Here is a 15,698-nt window from a genome sequence, read left to right on the forward strand (position 1 = left end):
ATATTCTATATACTTCATAGATTCTCATTTATACAAATGAGTATTTGTCTGATTAAAGAGAATATAAGTTTTACTTAATTGTAATGCTAAACTCCAGTTGTAGATGTTCTCGGTCTTCATAGTTCATTTTAAAAATTAAAGGAAATGTTGTCAGTGCTATGCCTTCGAGGGAAAGGTGAGCAGTCTGTTGCCCTGCAGCAGAGCACAGCTATCTTTGGTCACATGGGTGCCATGTTATGCATACACCCTTTCCACTCAGCTTACAGGGGTCTTATTACATTACAGGAATGTCATTGTTTGTCATGATGTCCTGGGTTTCCTAATTTTCCTTTGCTAAAGGAAAGAAGACAAAGGAGATTGGAGAGAGAAGTAACCATTGTGGAGAGAGAGAAGCTTATGTCTGTTTGGTGTGATGTGGTTGAGGAATGTGGAAAAGCGGATAATTATACACAGTGCTTTTTGAGGGCAGTGGGAGTGGTGAGGTGGGATGGAAATGAGCCACAACAGTCCTGGAAATTCCTTTCCAGAAGTACTCAAGCAAGAACAGTCTTTGAATTTTTCTGCATTTAATAAACATCATTCACTAGTATAACCAGGCACTATATGCTAATGAATTTAATATTCAAATCTAATAATAAAATAGATTTGTATGTAAAAATTTTGATCTCCCTTAGTAAAAGGAATTGTATGTCCACCAAACCCTTTGCTTAAATCAATTCAGCTTCCTCTTCTTTCTTGATCTGTTGTAAGGCCAGATTAATATCATGAGGAAATATGGGAAGACAGGAAGAGGAGAGACTGGTATATTTAGCAGTTAATAGTTTATGATTAGTCTGTAGATAAATGTCATTACTCCCTCATTATTTCCCCTCAAACATGTCCTGTGTCAGAGGTGGGGATATAAAAAATAGTAGCAGAAGTCAAAAGTGGTGTGAAGGAATATAAGCTAATTCTTTCATTCCTCTTTCTCATTTTGCCATGTAACAGACTTAGATATATCCTTCACTGGTTGGACTTTAAAATATGTGCTTATGTGGGAGATTTGTAGAACTTTTATTTTAGGTCTCTATATTCTTTGTATTTGTACAGATTTTTTAAATTAATCAAACAGCTAAATATTTAATACATTAACATTTTAAATCAATGGTAAGGTGTGGGGAACCATACCATGTTGAAACCAATTGTTGTTATTGTTGTCATTAAAAGAAAAATAGAGCAAAGACTAGATGGATGTCTGGAAGGACAGTACATCCCACCCCCTTCCCCCAGCCCCTGTTATGCTAGGAGAGCATCAGTGTGTAGTGGATGAAACTGCTCTAACTGGTTGGTCTCTAAGATTCTTTTCCTTTGGGGGGAGGGGGGCGCATTTCGACATTTGGAAAGATTATTTGAGAAACTGCAGAGCATAGTGGCTAAGAATATGTGCTTAAGAGTCAGACTATTTGAATTCAAATCATGGCTTACTTTTCTGTGCTTACCTCATTGGGTTGTCAGAAGGATTAAACACTTATTAAAACACTTAGAATTGTATCTGGCACGTGGAAAGTACTTAATAAATGTTTGCTAGAAGTAACATTATTAACCTCATAAATAAAGTAAAACATACTGGTTAAAGTTTTCCATGACTTTATTAAAGTAACAGGATTCTGCTTGGTATAATGATTTTCAAATTCAGGATTTGGGTTTAAGAATTCAGGGATAGTTATATTTTCCTGATTGATAGTCTCACTCGTAGGTGAGATAATTTCAGATTTTCCAAGGGCTCATTTTAAGTTCACTCTGATTCGCTGAAATCATAAAAACGAAGAAGAAAGGAGTAGACAGGAAGTAGAAATGCCTGGATCCTCAATAAAAGTTGGAAAATATAGCATACTGAGTTTAAAAAGTATGGGATAGTGGTACTCAAAGGGATAGTGGTGCTCAAAGAGCACCATTGCTAACACACAGTTTTCTGCTGTCTATGGCCTAGCCTCCCATAGAGGGAGACTATCAGATGTGAAAAGTGAAGTGGGGGCAAAAGAGTCAAGAGAAACTAGGAGCATTAACCAAAGGGCTTAAGTGCTTGGCCATGACCTCGAAAATACTTGAAAACTGAGAGGAGATAGGCACCAAGAGCAAATGAAATAATAGATTTGGTCAAAGGGTGTTGAAAACAACAAAACCAAATTATAGCTGTGGGCTGCCCCCCCAGCTTACTCCCCCTCCCTCAACACTCAGGAAATAGTTGGTTCCATTCAACTCTGAGGTTTAATTTTTTTAAATAAAAAGAACTAGCATAAGATCCTCGCTAGATTGAGAGAGGGAAAGAAGCAATGTAAGCAAAAAGCAAATAAAGAACAGAGATCAAATGGAAAATTTCCCAAGAAACAGGGGAAAGGTTCAGACAAATTACAGTTTTTATAACAAACAGTTGTTCACAATGTCACAGCATTTACAAAACACATTGATATATCTCTCTGTCGAGGAAAGAGGTGGAGGGAGATAGAGAAGAAGATAAAAGAAGAGATATGTGTTTAAAGATGATATAAGTCAACAGACAGAGATGTAAGTGATCTCTCAGAGCTTAGGAAAAGTGGTGACAAAATCAAAAGATTACAGAGATTGAAACTATATTAGAAGAAACAAAAATAGAAAAATCATAACTGAAAACATCTAAGGAAATATGGTGATCATACTAGAGGAAATCACACAAAAATGAAATGAAAATATAAAATAGATATAAAATGACAAGAAAGTAAAATAATAGAGAAAATTGTAATTATGGAAGATTGTCAAAGAAGAGCCAACACATGCATAGTCTATGTTCCTAAAGAAGAGAGCAGATAGAAAAAAATTCATATATAATATGAACATATGTAACAATAATAGAATAGAAATAATTCTTCTAAAAGAAGAAACTTTTCTTCCAAGAATTGAATTTAAAGATAGAAAGGGCACACACAATGTCTCAGAAAAATTGATATAGAGTTATTAATACCAAAACATAGCCCTGTGAAGTTACTAAATCAAGGAAAAAGAAAATCATATGGGCATCCCAGCAGAGAGAGAAAGTCACATTCAATATGGAAAAAAAACTAACCTGGTTTCACATTTCACCATAGCTGTGTGTAATGCCAGAAGATGTTGAGGGAATGTCTGCAAAGTTCTGGGACAAAGTGGGATTGAAGCATTTTTATACCCAGCCAAGTTGTCTCTCAAATGTACAGGCAGTGGGCAGAAGACATTCTAAACAAACAAGGAGACAAAAAATAAAGCAAACATGAGTCCTTTTTAAAAGAATAGTAGCTCAAAATTTCAGAGGCAATGTTGAGTGATAGGAAAAAATAGTCAATATAGTATCCTGTGAACCCTCAATAAATGTTGCCCTTGAAATCTGAGTTATAAAGCATGTATTTTGCTTTGCATTTGCCTTTCATTTGAGTCAGTTGACAGGTGTAACTCTTGGACTTAAGTCCAAGAAAAGAAGGTGGGAAAAATCAAATATTGCATCAGTGGGAGAGATCATTCTTCATTATTTCTGTTTTTCCTTTAGGTATAAATCACAAGATTATAGTATATCTCAAAAAAACACTTTGCCAAAAATTGAAAAATTACATTTTAGAACATTTGCCATGGGATTTTAGCAGGTAACAAAGTGGACTATTAGAACACATTTCTTCCTTAATTCAGCTTAGTATAAGAAAAGTTGGGAGTTAAAGGCTAGTAATTTTAAATCATCCTCAGTAAATTTATAGACTTGTCTAACTGAACTCAGTTGCACATATTTTCATAGTTTACTTTGTGTCCAATGAAGTATTTGTGGGATACACTGCAATTCATCTTTAGTAATCAGTTGTCACACACAGCATGTGCAACGGATTTTTTAATTCCATCCCATCTCAGATTAGGAGGGAGAGAAATCAAGAAACATAGCTGGAGAAAGACACCAAGACATACACACTCACATTCATGCTCACACTCATGCACCTCTTCATACTGCTCAGGCATATTCTTCCAAAGACTTCTCTTCCACTTTCCTCACTTGTTTCTGTCTTTAGCGTTTAGAGAGATGAATGAGATGAGGCACCAACCTTTCTTTTACCAGCCCAGTGACCATCGGTTAGTAGAACACAGACCTGATTGTGTTCTGGAGGCAGAGGGAAACCCATAAATCAGAGAAGCTTACAATGACAAGGGCTCTCTTACTCTGGTCTACCTGTGCTGGGGAGACTTGGAGACACAGCTGTGTATATTTTCCTTCATTCATATCTTCAGAATCATATGGATTATATCAAGCACCCCGGTACCTAGCCAGTTTGGAGGAGTGTCTTAATCAAACCAATGACATGCCATGAATTGTCCTCAAATCACAGTTTAGTATGATCATAGTCCACATCCCAATCAAGAAAAGAATACAGGGTTAGCATAGTGTGTACAGCATGAGAGAAAAGGAGAGAGCAGGTATTTTACTTATCCGATGCTAAAAATTGTGTTAACAAGGATTTTAAAGTGTTGTTACAGGGGCTGTCTTTCCCAGACTCATAAGGACAGACTGAGTACCTTTTTCAGTTTGTAACTGTGTTTCCTCTTACTTCATCTCTATTGTCTGGTTTCTGACCACGTGTAACAAACTTACCTTTGTGATGGATAGATGTTATTCTGAGATTTCTTAAATTCAAAACAATCATTTCTGTGATAAGAAAGATAAGCTTTCATTTTTTTTTTCACTTTAGATAACTTACATACGACAGGAATATGAAACAAAATTCAAAGGGTTGATGCCAGCATCTCTAAGACAAGAACTTGAAGACACCATTTCCTCCCTAAAGTCACAGGTAATTACTAGAATCAAGACATTTTCCAAGGGTTTAGATGATATGCATATCTTAATCAATAATTTTGATTCTGAATTAATGCCAGAAATCAATGTGATATCATAGCATAACCTAATACCCAGGATGAATTGTTTTTTGTTTTGGGGGTTTTTTTAAGAATTTTTTTCTTACTCGTTGAAGAACTCATTGTATCAATAAGATTTTCTTAAAAGTACCTTTGAAATTGAGAAGTTCAGTTATGGTTACTTTGATTCATTTACAGCCCACATTCCAATACAGCCTCACCCTTTTCTTCCTGGTACCAAGCCCAAAATGCCATCCTTAGCACATTGCTGATTCCTCACTGTGTGAATGTGCAGAGAAATCAAAAACATGGTCAAGTTAGAAGGATTTTATGTGTTTATTAGAGATAACAAGATTCATTTTAAGTTCAAGGCAGAATAATGACAAGGTATTCAATTAGGTTAAATATTTCTTGCTGAAATGTGTAGTTCTTGGTATAGTTCATAAAATATAATATGAGAGATAAAATTGATTAAAATTGAGATACTTATTAAAAACTTCCAACATAAGTTTTCGCTATATATTTCTGTAAACACGTTTTATATATTGCTGTATATATTTTATATATTGTTTAGTTTTATATATTGCTAGTTTTTTAAAAAACTAATGAGTGTTTTAACTCTAACATGAGAAAGAGGTCCCATATTCCTGTTTTTAATACTCTAGAAATTTAAAACGTACTTTTTTCTGGAAAATCTCCATGAGGGAAAGATTTCTTTGCTCTCTCTGCCAAAAACGGTGCCTGTCACATAGTAGATGCTCAATAAGTTTATTTGCAAATAAAACAAATGATTTAGTTTGATGATATTCACGTTAGCTATTTATAATGTGTAGGATGAAATGTGGAGCGAATTTTAGCCGTTCCTTTCATATTCCCTCAGTAAAAAGTCTCTCATCTGAAAATGAAATGTTCATTATTTCAATCCTTATGCTGCTATTGGCTATGGCTTCTGGAGGCTAAGAAGTTTTGCTGTGCTCTCTCCTATATATAAAAATAAGTACTACAGGAGAATGTTAACATAGAAAGGGTTAAGTAATCTTTATTTACATGAAAAGCTCTCCTCGGGGTGTGGTTTACCCATTAACTTTGTAGGAGAGCTTCCATAGGGTCAGCTGTGGAGGACCTGCCACCTTCAGAGGAGTTTTTTCCTAGGAAAAAAGAAAGAAATCTGATATCCACCTGCGGGGTTTCTGTTATCATTCGTATCATTTCCCTGTAATAAAAGCCACTTCAGCCTCCTAAGACTGGATGTTGACCCAGAAGGAGAGTGCTGCCAGCTGCATTGGGGCCTCAGAACTGGCAGCTGCATGGAGGAGTCACAGGCCATATAGTGAGCAAATTTAGTTTGAAAGCACAGGTGCCTGTGTTTTTTGAAAATTGTTGGAATTCCGATTGCAAAGCTCAGGCAGGAAGGGAAGTTGAATCAGTGTGATCCTTGCATCTGTCAAAATTATCTATTGTCCTATGGGTCATTGGAGCAATTGGATAACATTAAGACCAGGGTGATATTACAAATAAGCAAAACCGAGGGGACCACTTTGATATGTACCCATTTAGAAAGACTGCTTTCCTCTCTTACAAGCATGTTTTCTATTCTGCCAGCTGTACTCTCTTGCATAACTATGTTTCAGAATCAACCGTTGCCATGGTTTCAGTTCAGACCAAAGAGGCAAGAGTAAACAATTCTGAAGTGATCAAATACCATTGACTCTTGATTACGTTAAGCCATAGTACAAGTTATCCCAAAACCATTTTTATTTGGTTGTGTAAGGTGTTTTTGAATTTATACCTGATATAGGTATCTTTAATAGTATAGAAATTTATTCTTCAAAATAACCAAATCATGTTGTAAAGGTCTCATTTAAGAGAATATGCTAAGCAACTCAGTTTCCTCCATCCCCCAGCCCCTCAAGAGTGGGGTCATGGGGTGGAACCTGCCATGAGCTCTGCACTGGGCAGTTTCTGTTAGTCATTTCACGTCATCCTCATAACCTTGGGAAGTAGCTGTCATTAACCCCATTTTACAGATGAGGCATTAAGAGCTTAAGTAACTTTCCTAGAGCCGTAGAGGCCAAGCCAGGAATTGAACCCAAGTTGGCCTAACTCCAGACAAAGCTCAGGGTCTTTCCATGACAAAATATTGTCTCTCTAACCTCAGAGAATCCCCAGGATGGCTTGGGGTTAGCAGAAGGCAGTAATTTTCTTTCCACTCACTCATTCATTCGTTAAACAGCTAGAGAATACCAGCTACATGCCCAGTTCTGTAAAAGAAACTGGGGACAGAGGGATGAGTGAACGTCATCCCTGCCCCAGAAGAGCTCTCAGGTTTGGGGAGATATGAAAACAACCAGCAGGCAATGCGAGAAGTGCACGGAGTCTGCCTGGGGCAGGAGGCGGTGAGCAGTGCGGGAGGAGTCCAAGAATTCAGTAGGAGAGGAGACACCTGAACCAACAGTGGAGGATGTATAGGTGATAGCCAAGCGTTCCAAAGAGAGGAAATGGCCTGTGCCTGACCGCAGCGTATGAGGGACTCGGTATATAAGGTGGTGATGGTGGGAGGGCCGTGAGGAGAGGTACAGCCTCGAATACAGGCTGGGGCCGAATCAAAATGGCTCTGCAATAAGGAATTTGAACTTGATTCTGTGGTCTCTGATGGATTTTCAGTAGGGATGCAATGTAATCGAATGTAAAAAGTACAACATTGACTTTCGACAAATCCTCTGAGTTTTATCTAGGAAATTGTCTGAATTTAAATAAAATCCTACTGTAGTATTTGCACAATATTGCTGTTTAAGCCACATTCACCTCTTCTCATACAAGGTGTCTTTTCTAGGTTAACTTTCTGCAAAAGAGAGCATCCATCCTTCAGGAAGAACTGACTGCATACCAAGGCAGAAGGTACAGCCCATGATCAGAATGTTTGCTGATTTGTTTGCATTGTTTGCACCTGATAGTCTTATGGTTTGATGTTAAAGTCTTTATTGAAATGCTTAAACGTAATATCAATTTTGAAAAAAAGACTTTTTTCAGCGAACAGCGTGTCTTTGAGAAGGCACCCACTTCTAGTAATCACAGTGCTTAGTCAGTACTATCAGGACGAGATGAGAGAATCCGCAGGTGCCTGTCAAGTCCAGGTTTCACCTGCAGAGTCACGACAAGACATTGTCCTGAAGCCCGGTTGCAGGATTAAGGAGACACTGTCTTCCTTTTAAGATAGTGAGATTATGCAGTTCTTAATATGGTAGTCCACATCCTCAGAGCCCCGAGGCCCCTGGAGGTTTGGCGCTGTTGCAGACATTCTCCAGACCAAAATAGATAACCGGCTCAGTGACGTCACAACGCTAACCGCAACTTCACTGCTCCGGGTGTGTACTTCTCAGGGATGCACGAGACCTTTTTAGCAAAGGTTCCCAGTGACTCACTGACAGAGGTTACATTCACCTGCTCTAATTCAGTCAAACAGCCTTCCTTTTAGTGTAGTGAAAGACTGAACCACTTATTTGGCGTTCAGTTCAAGTAAAAACCTTGTGAATCATTCACTTGTCCAAAGATTCTGTTGCTTGGTATAGATAGAATTTGACAACTTATAGGTGTAAATGATGAAATTTTGATATCAAATATCCTTTTAACCTTTATCCAACTCCTCCTGAATTGGAACATATTTTATAAGTGATCTGCCCATTAAACCTAGAGGAAGTCATAACTTTTTGATTTTTGATTTTCAGGTAACTGCCTGAAGACTTAGCTAAGTAACACAAGAGAGTGCAATGGATTCGACTGTCTGGGCTGCTCTGTGGACCTCTTCCAGCAGGTTTGCAGATTTGGATATTGTAAAGTAAACTGTGAGATCAGTGGCATCTTTTAATACATAAATGTAATTAAGACCATAAAAACATACATCACTCATACACTAATGGGGTGGTTTTATTTGTGTCTGCCTAAGTTATTTTTTTAACATTCCTTTATTTCTGATTTCCATATTTGTGTGCATTTGAGTGTGTACTGAGAATGGCTTATATTGGGAAAAGAAATGATTTCTTATGATATGCCTTGTTAATGCTCTTGCATAGAATTTTACCAGTCACGTATGATCAAAATCACGTTTGTAGTATCATATCAAAATTTTCACGTTTATGTTGTTTTCATGTTCATGTTCATATATTATTAAAATATTATTTTGTACATATCAGTTTTATTTCTACTTTTTATTGCACCTCATTTGCTAAAATAAGTATGACAGATACATGGTATTTTTCCCTAGAAAATACTAGCGGTCTCAAATTGTACTTTGGGGAAAAATACCTTATGTCATGTCAAAGATCAAGTCCATAAGCAGCACACTTATTTAGAATAAAAATCGCCAGGTCATCTGACATCAGTCCAAGTACTTGTCATGTCGTCACTCCGGTCTCATCCTGGGACTCCAGAGGCAGAAGAGCATAAGAATTTTATGTAGCAGCTGTGGTTTTGTTGTTGCTTTCTTGATCTCTCTTTTTATGGTTGTTGTTTTAATTATATCATTTGACACTCCTTAAAATGCCTAAAATGTAGGGAAGTGTTGGGAGGACACTCAGCACACTGGCAAGTGATGGCAGAATGAGCTTTGAGTGGTCCCGTTTCCTCATTGAGAGAATATGGTGTTGCTCCTGTGAATGGGTGTTTAAGTCCCCACCTGAATGCCAATAAGCAGTTCTATGATTTGCCAAGGAAATTTTGAATTGCAGTGGTTGGATGCTCCGTATTCTTTTGACTGTGTTGTGGTGCGTGCCATAGACCCTTTGAGACACTAAAAATCTGGACCGTGGGCGGGGCTGTAATCATCTGGTTTACTGTAAAAGGACAGGGCAGAACGTTTATTTACACTTTTCCAAAATTCTTTTCTGTTTCCCACGCCCATCTCTGTTGTTTGCTGCCCAAGGATTAATTACCCTTTTTTGTACTATAACTGAGACATGGAGATGATAAGGAAGTAACAGGTTTTACAGCCACCTCCAAAGCCAGGGCCAGGATCAGCACAAACACTGCCTTGTGCTGGCAGCAGTAGGAGGCCTCGAATTCTTGCACTAAATCGTCGCTGTCTGGTCACCACTCTGCCTGGTAATATTCCCCCTGACTTGACACCTCCTCCAGGAATATAAGTCTCTGTACTTTGAAAGATCAGATTTTTCTTGCACATACAATAAATTATAGAGCTAGCTTAAAGAGGATTCAGGAAAAAGCAAAATTGTAGCAGATGCTGTTAAAATCACCTAACAAATGAGGACAATTGGTACTCAGACTATGATTTAGTACTCGGAAGGGAAAGATTAAGACTACGTGATTAATTTTAAGTACTTCTGTACAGGCCGTGAAAAACAGGTTGAAACTCAGCAGATTTCATTAGTAAGGTTATTAGTTGCTTGCAGTGAAAATACTTTGTGAAATTGTATTGTGTGCTGGAATTGGAACTCCCACTCAAGAGTATTTGTTCTCCATGAGTAAATACCAGTAGGTGTTTTAGAAAGCTGCCTGCTATTCTTTCTTTTCCTTATTTCAAGGGTTATGAAATTACAAACACTGCTGAACCTTGGGCATTACCCAGATCCTGTTTCCCTTCTGAAGCATGGCATATACGTCTGGGAGTAAACGTACCGAAGCTTTAGGTCAGTTTGATTGTGTGTGATAGGAATAGGTGGCTGATGCTAATGTTTTTGTGAACGTTCTCTGATAAAGGAAGAGAAAGAAAGATTGCACTTGGCATGTTTAAAATTCCTTACTGAATTGAGCACTGAGTATATAAATGGCTACTGGGAGAAAAAGCAAGTGCTCAGGAAATAAATTATAAACACTGTGCCTTATTATAAAATCATCTAAGATTTCATTCTTTCTTTTATCTGGTGGAAGATCAATTGTTCATCACAAGTACCTAATTTAGTCACATTTCAAGTTATTATTCCTGGCTGCTGCACCTGAGTCAAACACCTGTGCTTTTTTCAGTTCAGCTCGTAATTGTCAACAGGTAGTGGTTGGTAAAGCATTTGGAACAAGCTGAGCAGAAAGAAAGCTGTGGGATCACAGTGTTCTCGGGGTGTGTTATTATCCAGTTATGGGATCGAGCAGGAGAAGGGTTAACATGGAAGTCAGCTGTCAGTCACAGGCACACGTCCTCGTTTTGTTTGACTCCACTATTTCTGCATCACCAAGCAGTGAGCCATTTTAGGGGTCTGATCCCTGATTTTGCAACCTCCCCACTCAACAATCAACTCCTCAGAGGGCAGCCATCCAGGGGCACAATGGAGGAAAAAGGACTAAGCGAGAGGGAACAGAATGGATGGACCTGCTTCGTAGTTTGTACAAAAGAATTGACTGTGGCTCAAGGGAAATAGTTCAGATTCAAACGTTATCCTGTAATGTCACATATCAATAGTGATTTCCTCGGAAATGGGCATATGCTTATGGTGGTGAGCAACCTCACTAAAGGAATCTGCAGAGAAAGTGGAGAAAGAGGAAACTGTGAGTTTGAATTAACAATTAACAGCTCTCTTATTAAAGTGCATCACCATCCACAGAAGGCAGTGGTTTAGCTTTCCTTCTAAGAGTAAAAAGGAAAGGTAAAACATCAAAAATGGTGGGAGAAAAGTTTCAGAACACAAGGTCATTTTAATTCATAGTTTCCTTAAAAGAACTCTCTCTTCTCAGCTTTCATATTTTGTTCAGAAAGGTTGTCTCTTTTAAGCCTTGTCATTAAAGACGGTTTGCTCTTTAAAGTGAATTATCAAAGGGTATAGAAATTGCAAGTTACTGAAACTAAAATGCATGATCAATTTTAAGTCTGCTAACTAAAGCTTACTTAAAATTGGATGTGCTTTTGTCCTGGCAGCCCCTTTGATAACACCAGAAAAAGATGCAGTGTTGGTCAATTCAAAGTAGGAAAAGAAGATAATTAGATAAAACTTTTTTCAACTATTGAAGTGGTTCTTGGATTTGGAGACTTGATTAGGAAGCTGTGGCATAGGCTATAATGTATTTGAAAAGTAAAATTGAATATCCCATATTTTAACGTGTATTAACATCCCTCACTATATTGTTTTAAGAACTGAATCACACTTCAGATTGTGTTATTTACCTCTCATGTGGAGGAAGAGAAATGGAATTTGTAACATAAGACTGAAGGAATTTTAAAATCTGGATCCCTCACCAATATTTAGTTCATTGAAAATTAGTTCTAGACGTTTCAGTTTTAAGCAAGGATTTCCATCAGGCAAATGCTTTAAAACCAAAGGCCCGAGATGTTGCTGTAGATTCTGCTGTTTTTAGAACTGAGCTTAGTCTAGACATCAGGCTAATAAATACTCTTATATCCTCTTTGGGAGTCTCCCCTTTAAGAGAGGTCTTATGGAAAACAGCTAGTTGGACTCAAATTGATCATGGAGCAGAAGGAGAGGGCTGCCTAGTGAGAAGGCTGATACATTTAATTAGCTAAAATGTGGTCACATGAATGAAACCAACTTGTCCATACTCCTTTGCTTCAGCTAGAAAGGGGAGTTAGCTCACAGGTGGAGTCTACCAATTAGCTTTGTTTCCTTAGGCAATTCTTGTCACCTGTCTGGGCCTCACTTTTCTAATCTGTCTATACTAGGCCAATATTTCCCAAACTGTACCATTTCAATCCTCTAATTCAGTGTTTTTCAAACTAGTATTCCATCAAGCCTGTTCTGTATGATTTGTCTTGAAGTATTCAGATGTCACATTTAGGAAGTGTGTCATGCTGTATCCCCGTCTTGAAGATTCACATTTACATCACTTGCTTAGTCATTGATTCATTTAATAAATAGTTATTGATTGCCTACCATGTGCTAGGCAGCATATTAACCACTCTCAAACCCAGTGGCTTAAAACAATAATTTGCTATCATCTCTCTTGGTGCTGAGGGTTGACCAGGCTCAGCTGGGTTGTTGTCACTTGGGTTTCATGCAGGTGCAGTCAGATGTTGTCTGGGCTGCAGTCATGGGAGGCTCAATGAGTTTAAGCCCACAAAGGGCTGTGAGGAGCCCTCAAGAGCAAGCCCAGAAAGAAACTAGACACAGAAGCCACCAGCCACATAAGGCCTGGGCAGAGAAATGGCACAGCGTCACTTCTACTGAATTCTGGCAAAGACAGAGCCCACCCGGAGTCAAGGGTAGAGGACACAGACTCCAGCAATGTCAAAGAATCTGTTGCCATCTCTAATCTGCCACACCCTTTGGTAAAGAAACTTATCCAACTTTCTTTAATCTGGAATCTCCTAAAATAACTTGATCTATGAAATCATTTTTTAGGTTTTTCTTTGGTCCACATATTTTATTGTACAGAGTTCAGCGAAATCTTGATTAGAGAAACCCAAATCTAGGTGATTGCTAAAAAGTTCCTGCCTATTCAAAAATTCTGTTAATCTATGTTATATTTCTACAATCACAGGTTAAATGAGGGAGTTGGAAACACTGCCTGGGAAGCCCTGAGTCAGGAGTATTCAGTTAGGCCATGTCTTCCTGTCTGATTCTTTTGAAAGATGGTAGCAAGCACAGTTGAATGTTTCTTTCAACTCTTCTCTGTTTGGGGCTTGGTATGCATTGTTTATCGTAATTATCTTAGCAAGTGTATTATTATAACGGTCCACCAAAACACATACCATGTGCTTAGCATGGTTTTTCTTTCTTTCGTGGAAATATCAGGCATGTGGAAGGATGTGGACTTCATGAGCCTGCAAGGGAAAATTTCCTGAACCACAGAACACTTAAAAACTACTCAACTAAGTAGAGCACAATCATCCAGATAAACAAATGAATCCTAATTGCTCCGTTAGCTTTCTCACCACTCCTGAGTTATCTGTGTTTACGCCACTTGTTCCACTATATCTCACTATTCTTAGCCTGAACCTGAGTGGGGGGATGTCAGTATGTAAATGGTGCCAAGTATGCAAGTACAAGAGCTAGGCTACCATTCCGCCATCTAACTCTCTGAATCTTGCTGGACAATTGATCCAGCCTGGTGATCAATGTGCGTCATGAAAACATTAAAACGGTTGGTTTGACTGGAGTTCGGCTCTGTTCAGCAAGCAAAGCCTGATGGTTTAAGGGTAAAAGGAAAATAGAAAAGACATCGTTTCCTGAGGAAGAGGAAATATTTTCCTAACAGGGTGGTGGAGAGTCCTGAGAATCTTGCACTTTTTGCAGAATTATCTTGACATCGACTGCAACGCCTCGAAAGCGAGTTTGCATTTCCCAGTTTTGCTTCATGCGAGTTGACTGCAGCTGTCATTTACCTGATATCAACCCTGATGTTGCTCTTCAAGTCATGTGTAACCTCCCTTGAACACTTTCGTGTTCCCTAGCTACCACTGAGTCACAATCCTGTGTGAAATCCTTTTTAAAACTGATCATTTGGCCCATTACATATCATTGTGTTTGTAATAAAAATATTTATCCAAGCTGGGCATAGTGGTTACTGCGTGAAGCCAAGGCAGGATTGCCTCATCGTGTCTCCACCTGCTCCTTCTCAGAGTTAAGGATCTGGTAGCAGTTTTCTGCCTAGAGTGATATTTCTTACAATGTTAGGGAACCTTTCTCTGATTGAGTTCCCACTTGTGTTATCTGATTTTCTTCAGTATTTTTATTTATGCATTTGGGCATGTGAATTTGGAAGCTGCTAGAATACAAATTGGTGGATTAAGAGAATTATTTTTTCTTTTAAATCCTTATTTACAACCTACAGCCTTATTTGAAGTGTGTGTGTGTGTAATAGTAAATCCATTCACTTTCAAAGCCACATCTATACATTTTTTCTTGTAGTACCGAATTTTTTTAAAATAGGCTAATTAAGATAGCAAATCTAAGTAGACCTCCTACTGCTGGCCCCTGCTATTAGGGACTTCACTTAGAACCATGTAATGTTCATTCTCTCTGCATTTTTATTGGTAGAAGAGAAAGATTAATTGGCCCCATCTCTGTCTCACATGGTAATTATTGTTCTCTCTGTGATATTACATCTAACATATGAGGAGCATTTTCACCTCATGCAAACTGTGAATTGAGCTCAGCTCTTCCAACCTTGAATAAATTTGCGCCAAAATTAAATATCCTGCAGACCTTTGCTGAGCACCTCGTCTCTCCCGAGGACTGAGCCTGGGCCTATGAGACATACCAAGATGCTTCCAGACCTGCTCCTGGCCTGTGAAGGGCTTGTGATCCATGAGGGAAGATACACATATATAGAAAAGAAAAGCAGCCCGATAATGCAGGAGACAACATGATCTTTGTATAAGAGAAATGCTAAATATTATGGGAATTCCAAGGCAGTAGTAACATTTGGAAATGAAGTTTTACAGGAGGAGGTGACATTTAAGCTGGACATTGGAACAAGAGTAGGATTTCCATAGGTAGAAATGTGGGGAGGGGCGTTCCAGATGGAGTGATAGCCAGTGAAGTTGTTCAGATGATCTAGATCATAATGTGCTGGGAGAAAGCAGTATGAGAGACGCTTTCAAAGGTGTGTTGGAGTCAGCTTACGGGAGACAAAGAGAACTGCATTTACTGACCACCTCCAGTCCTGGGCTGGCCTCAGCACGTGTGGTTGAGAGCTTTGGAGTCAGAGGGACCTGGAACTGGGCAAGTTGCTTAGCTTCTCTGTCTCAGTTTCTTTATCTTAGAAAATGGAATAAATAGTAGAACATGGTTGTGAAGATGAAATGAGATAATGCATTAAAAAGTCTAACATACAATAAACATTCAATATATGAAGGCTATTTTTATTTTCTGACAACCTTCAATAAATTCATGAGATAAGTATTGTTTATACTTTAGGAA

General features: G+C 38.4%; 1 protein-coding gene across 3 annotated transcripts in view; it reads left to right on the forward strand.

Annotated features, from left to right (window-relative positions):
- Positions 1-9,067, forward strand: part of CEP112 (centrosomal protein 112) — a 449,184-nt gene extending 440,117 nt beyond the window's left edge. For all 3 annotated transcript variants that reach the window (XM_058561414.1, XM_058561413.1, XM_058561416.1), the window contains 3 exons: positions 4,713-4,814; positions 7,712-7,776; positions 8,604-9,067. In XM_058561414.1, the coding sequence (XP_058417397.1) occupies positions 4,713-4,814; positions 7,712-7,776; positions 8,604-8,607 (171 nt within the window). In that variant the 3' untranslated portion in view covers positions 8,608-9,067. The remainder of the gene's footprint in view (positions 1-4,712; positions 4,815-7,711; positions 7,777-8,603) is intronic.
- The last annotated feature ends 6,631 nt before the right edge of the window (positions 9,068-15,698 follow it).

Source organism: Diceros bicornis, chromosome 18, assembly GCF_020826845.1.
Source record: "Diceros bicornis minor isolate mBicDic1 chromosome 18, mDicBic1.mat.cur, whole genome shotgun sequence".
Lineage (NCBI taxonomy): Eukaryota > Metazoa > Chordata > Mammalia > Perissodactyla > Rhinocerotidae > Diceros > Diceros bicornis.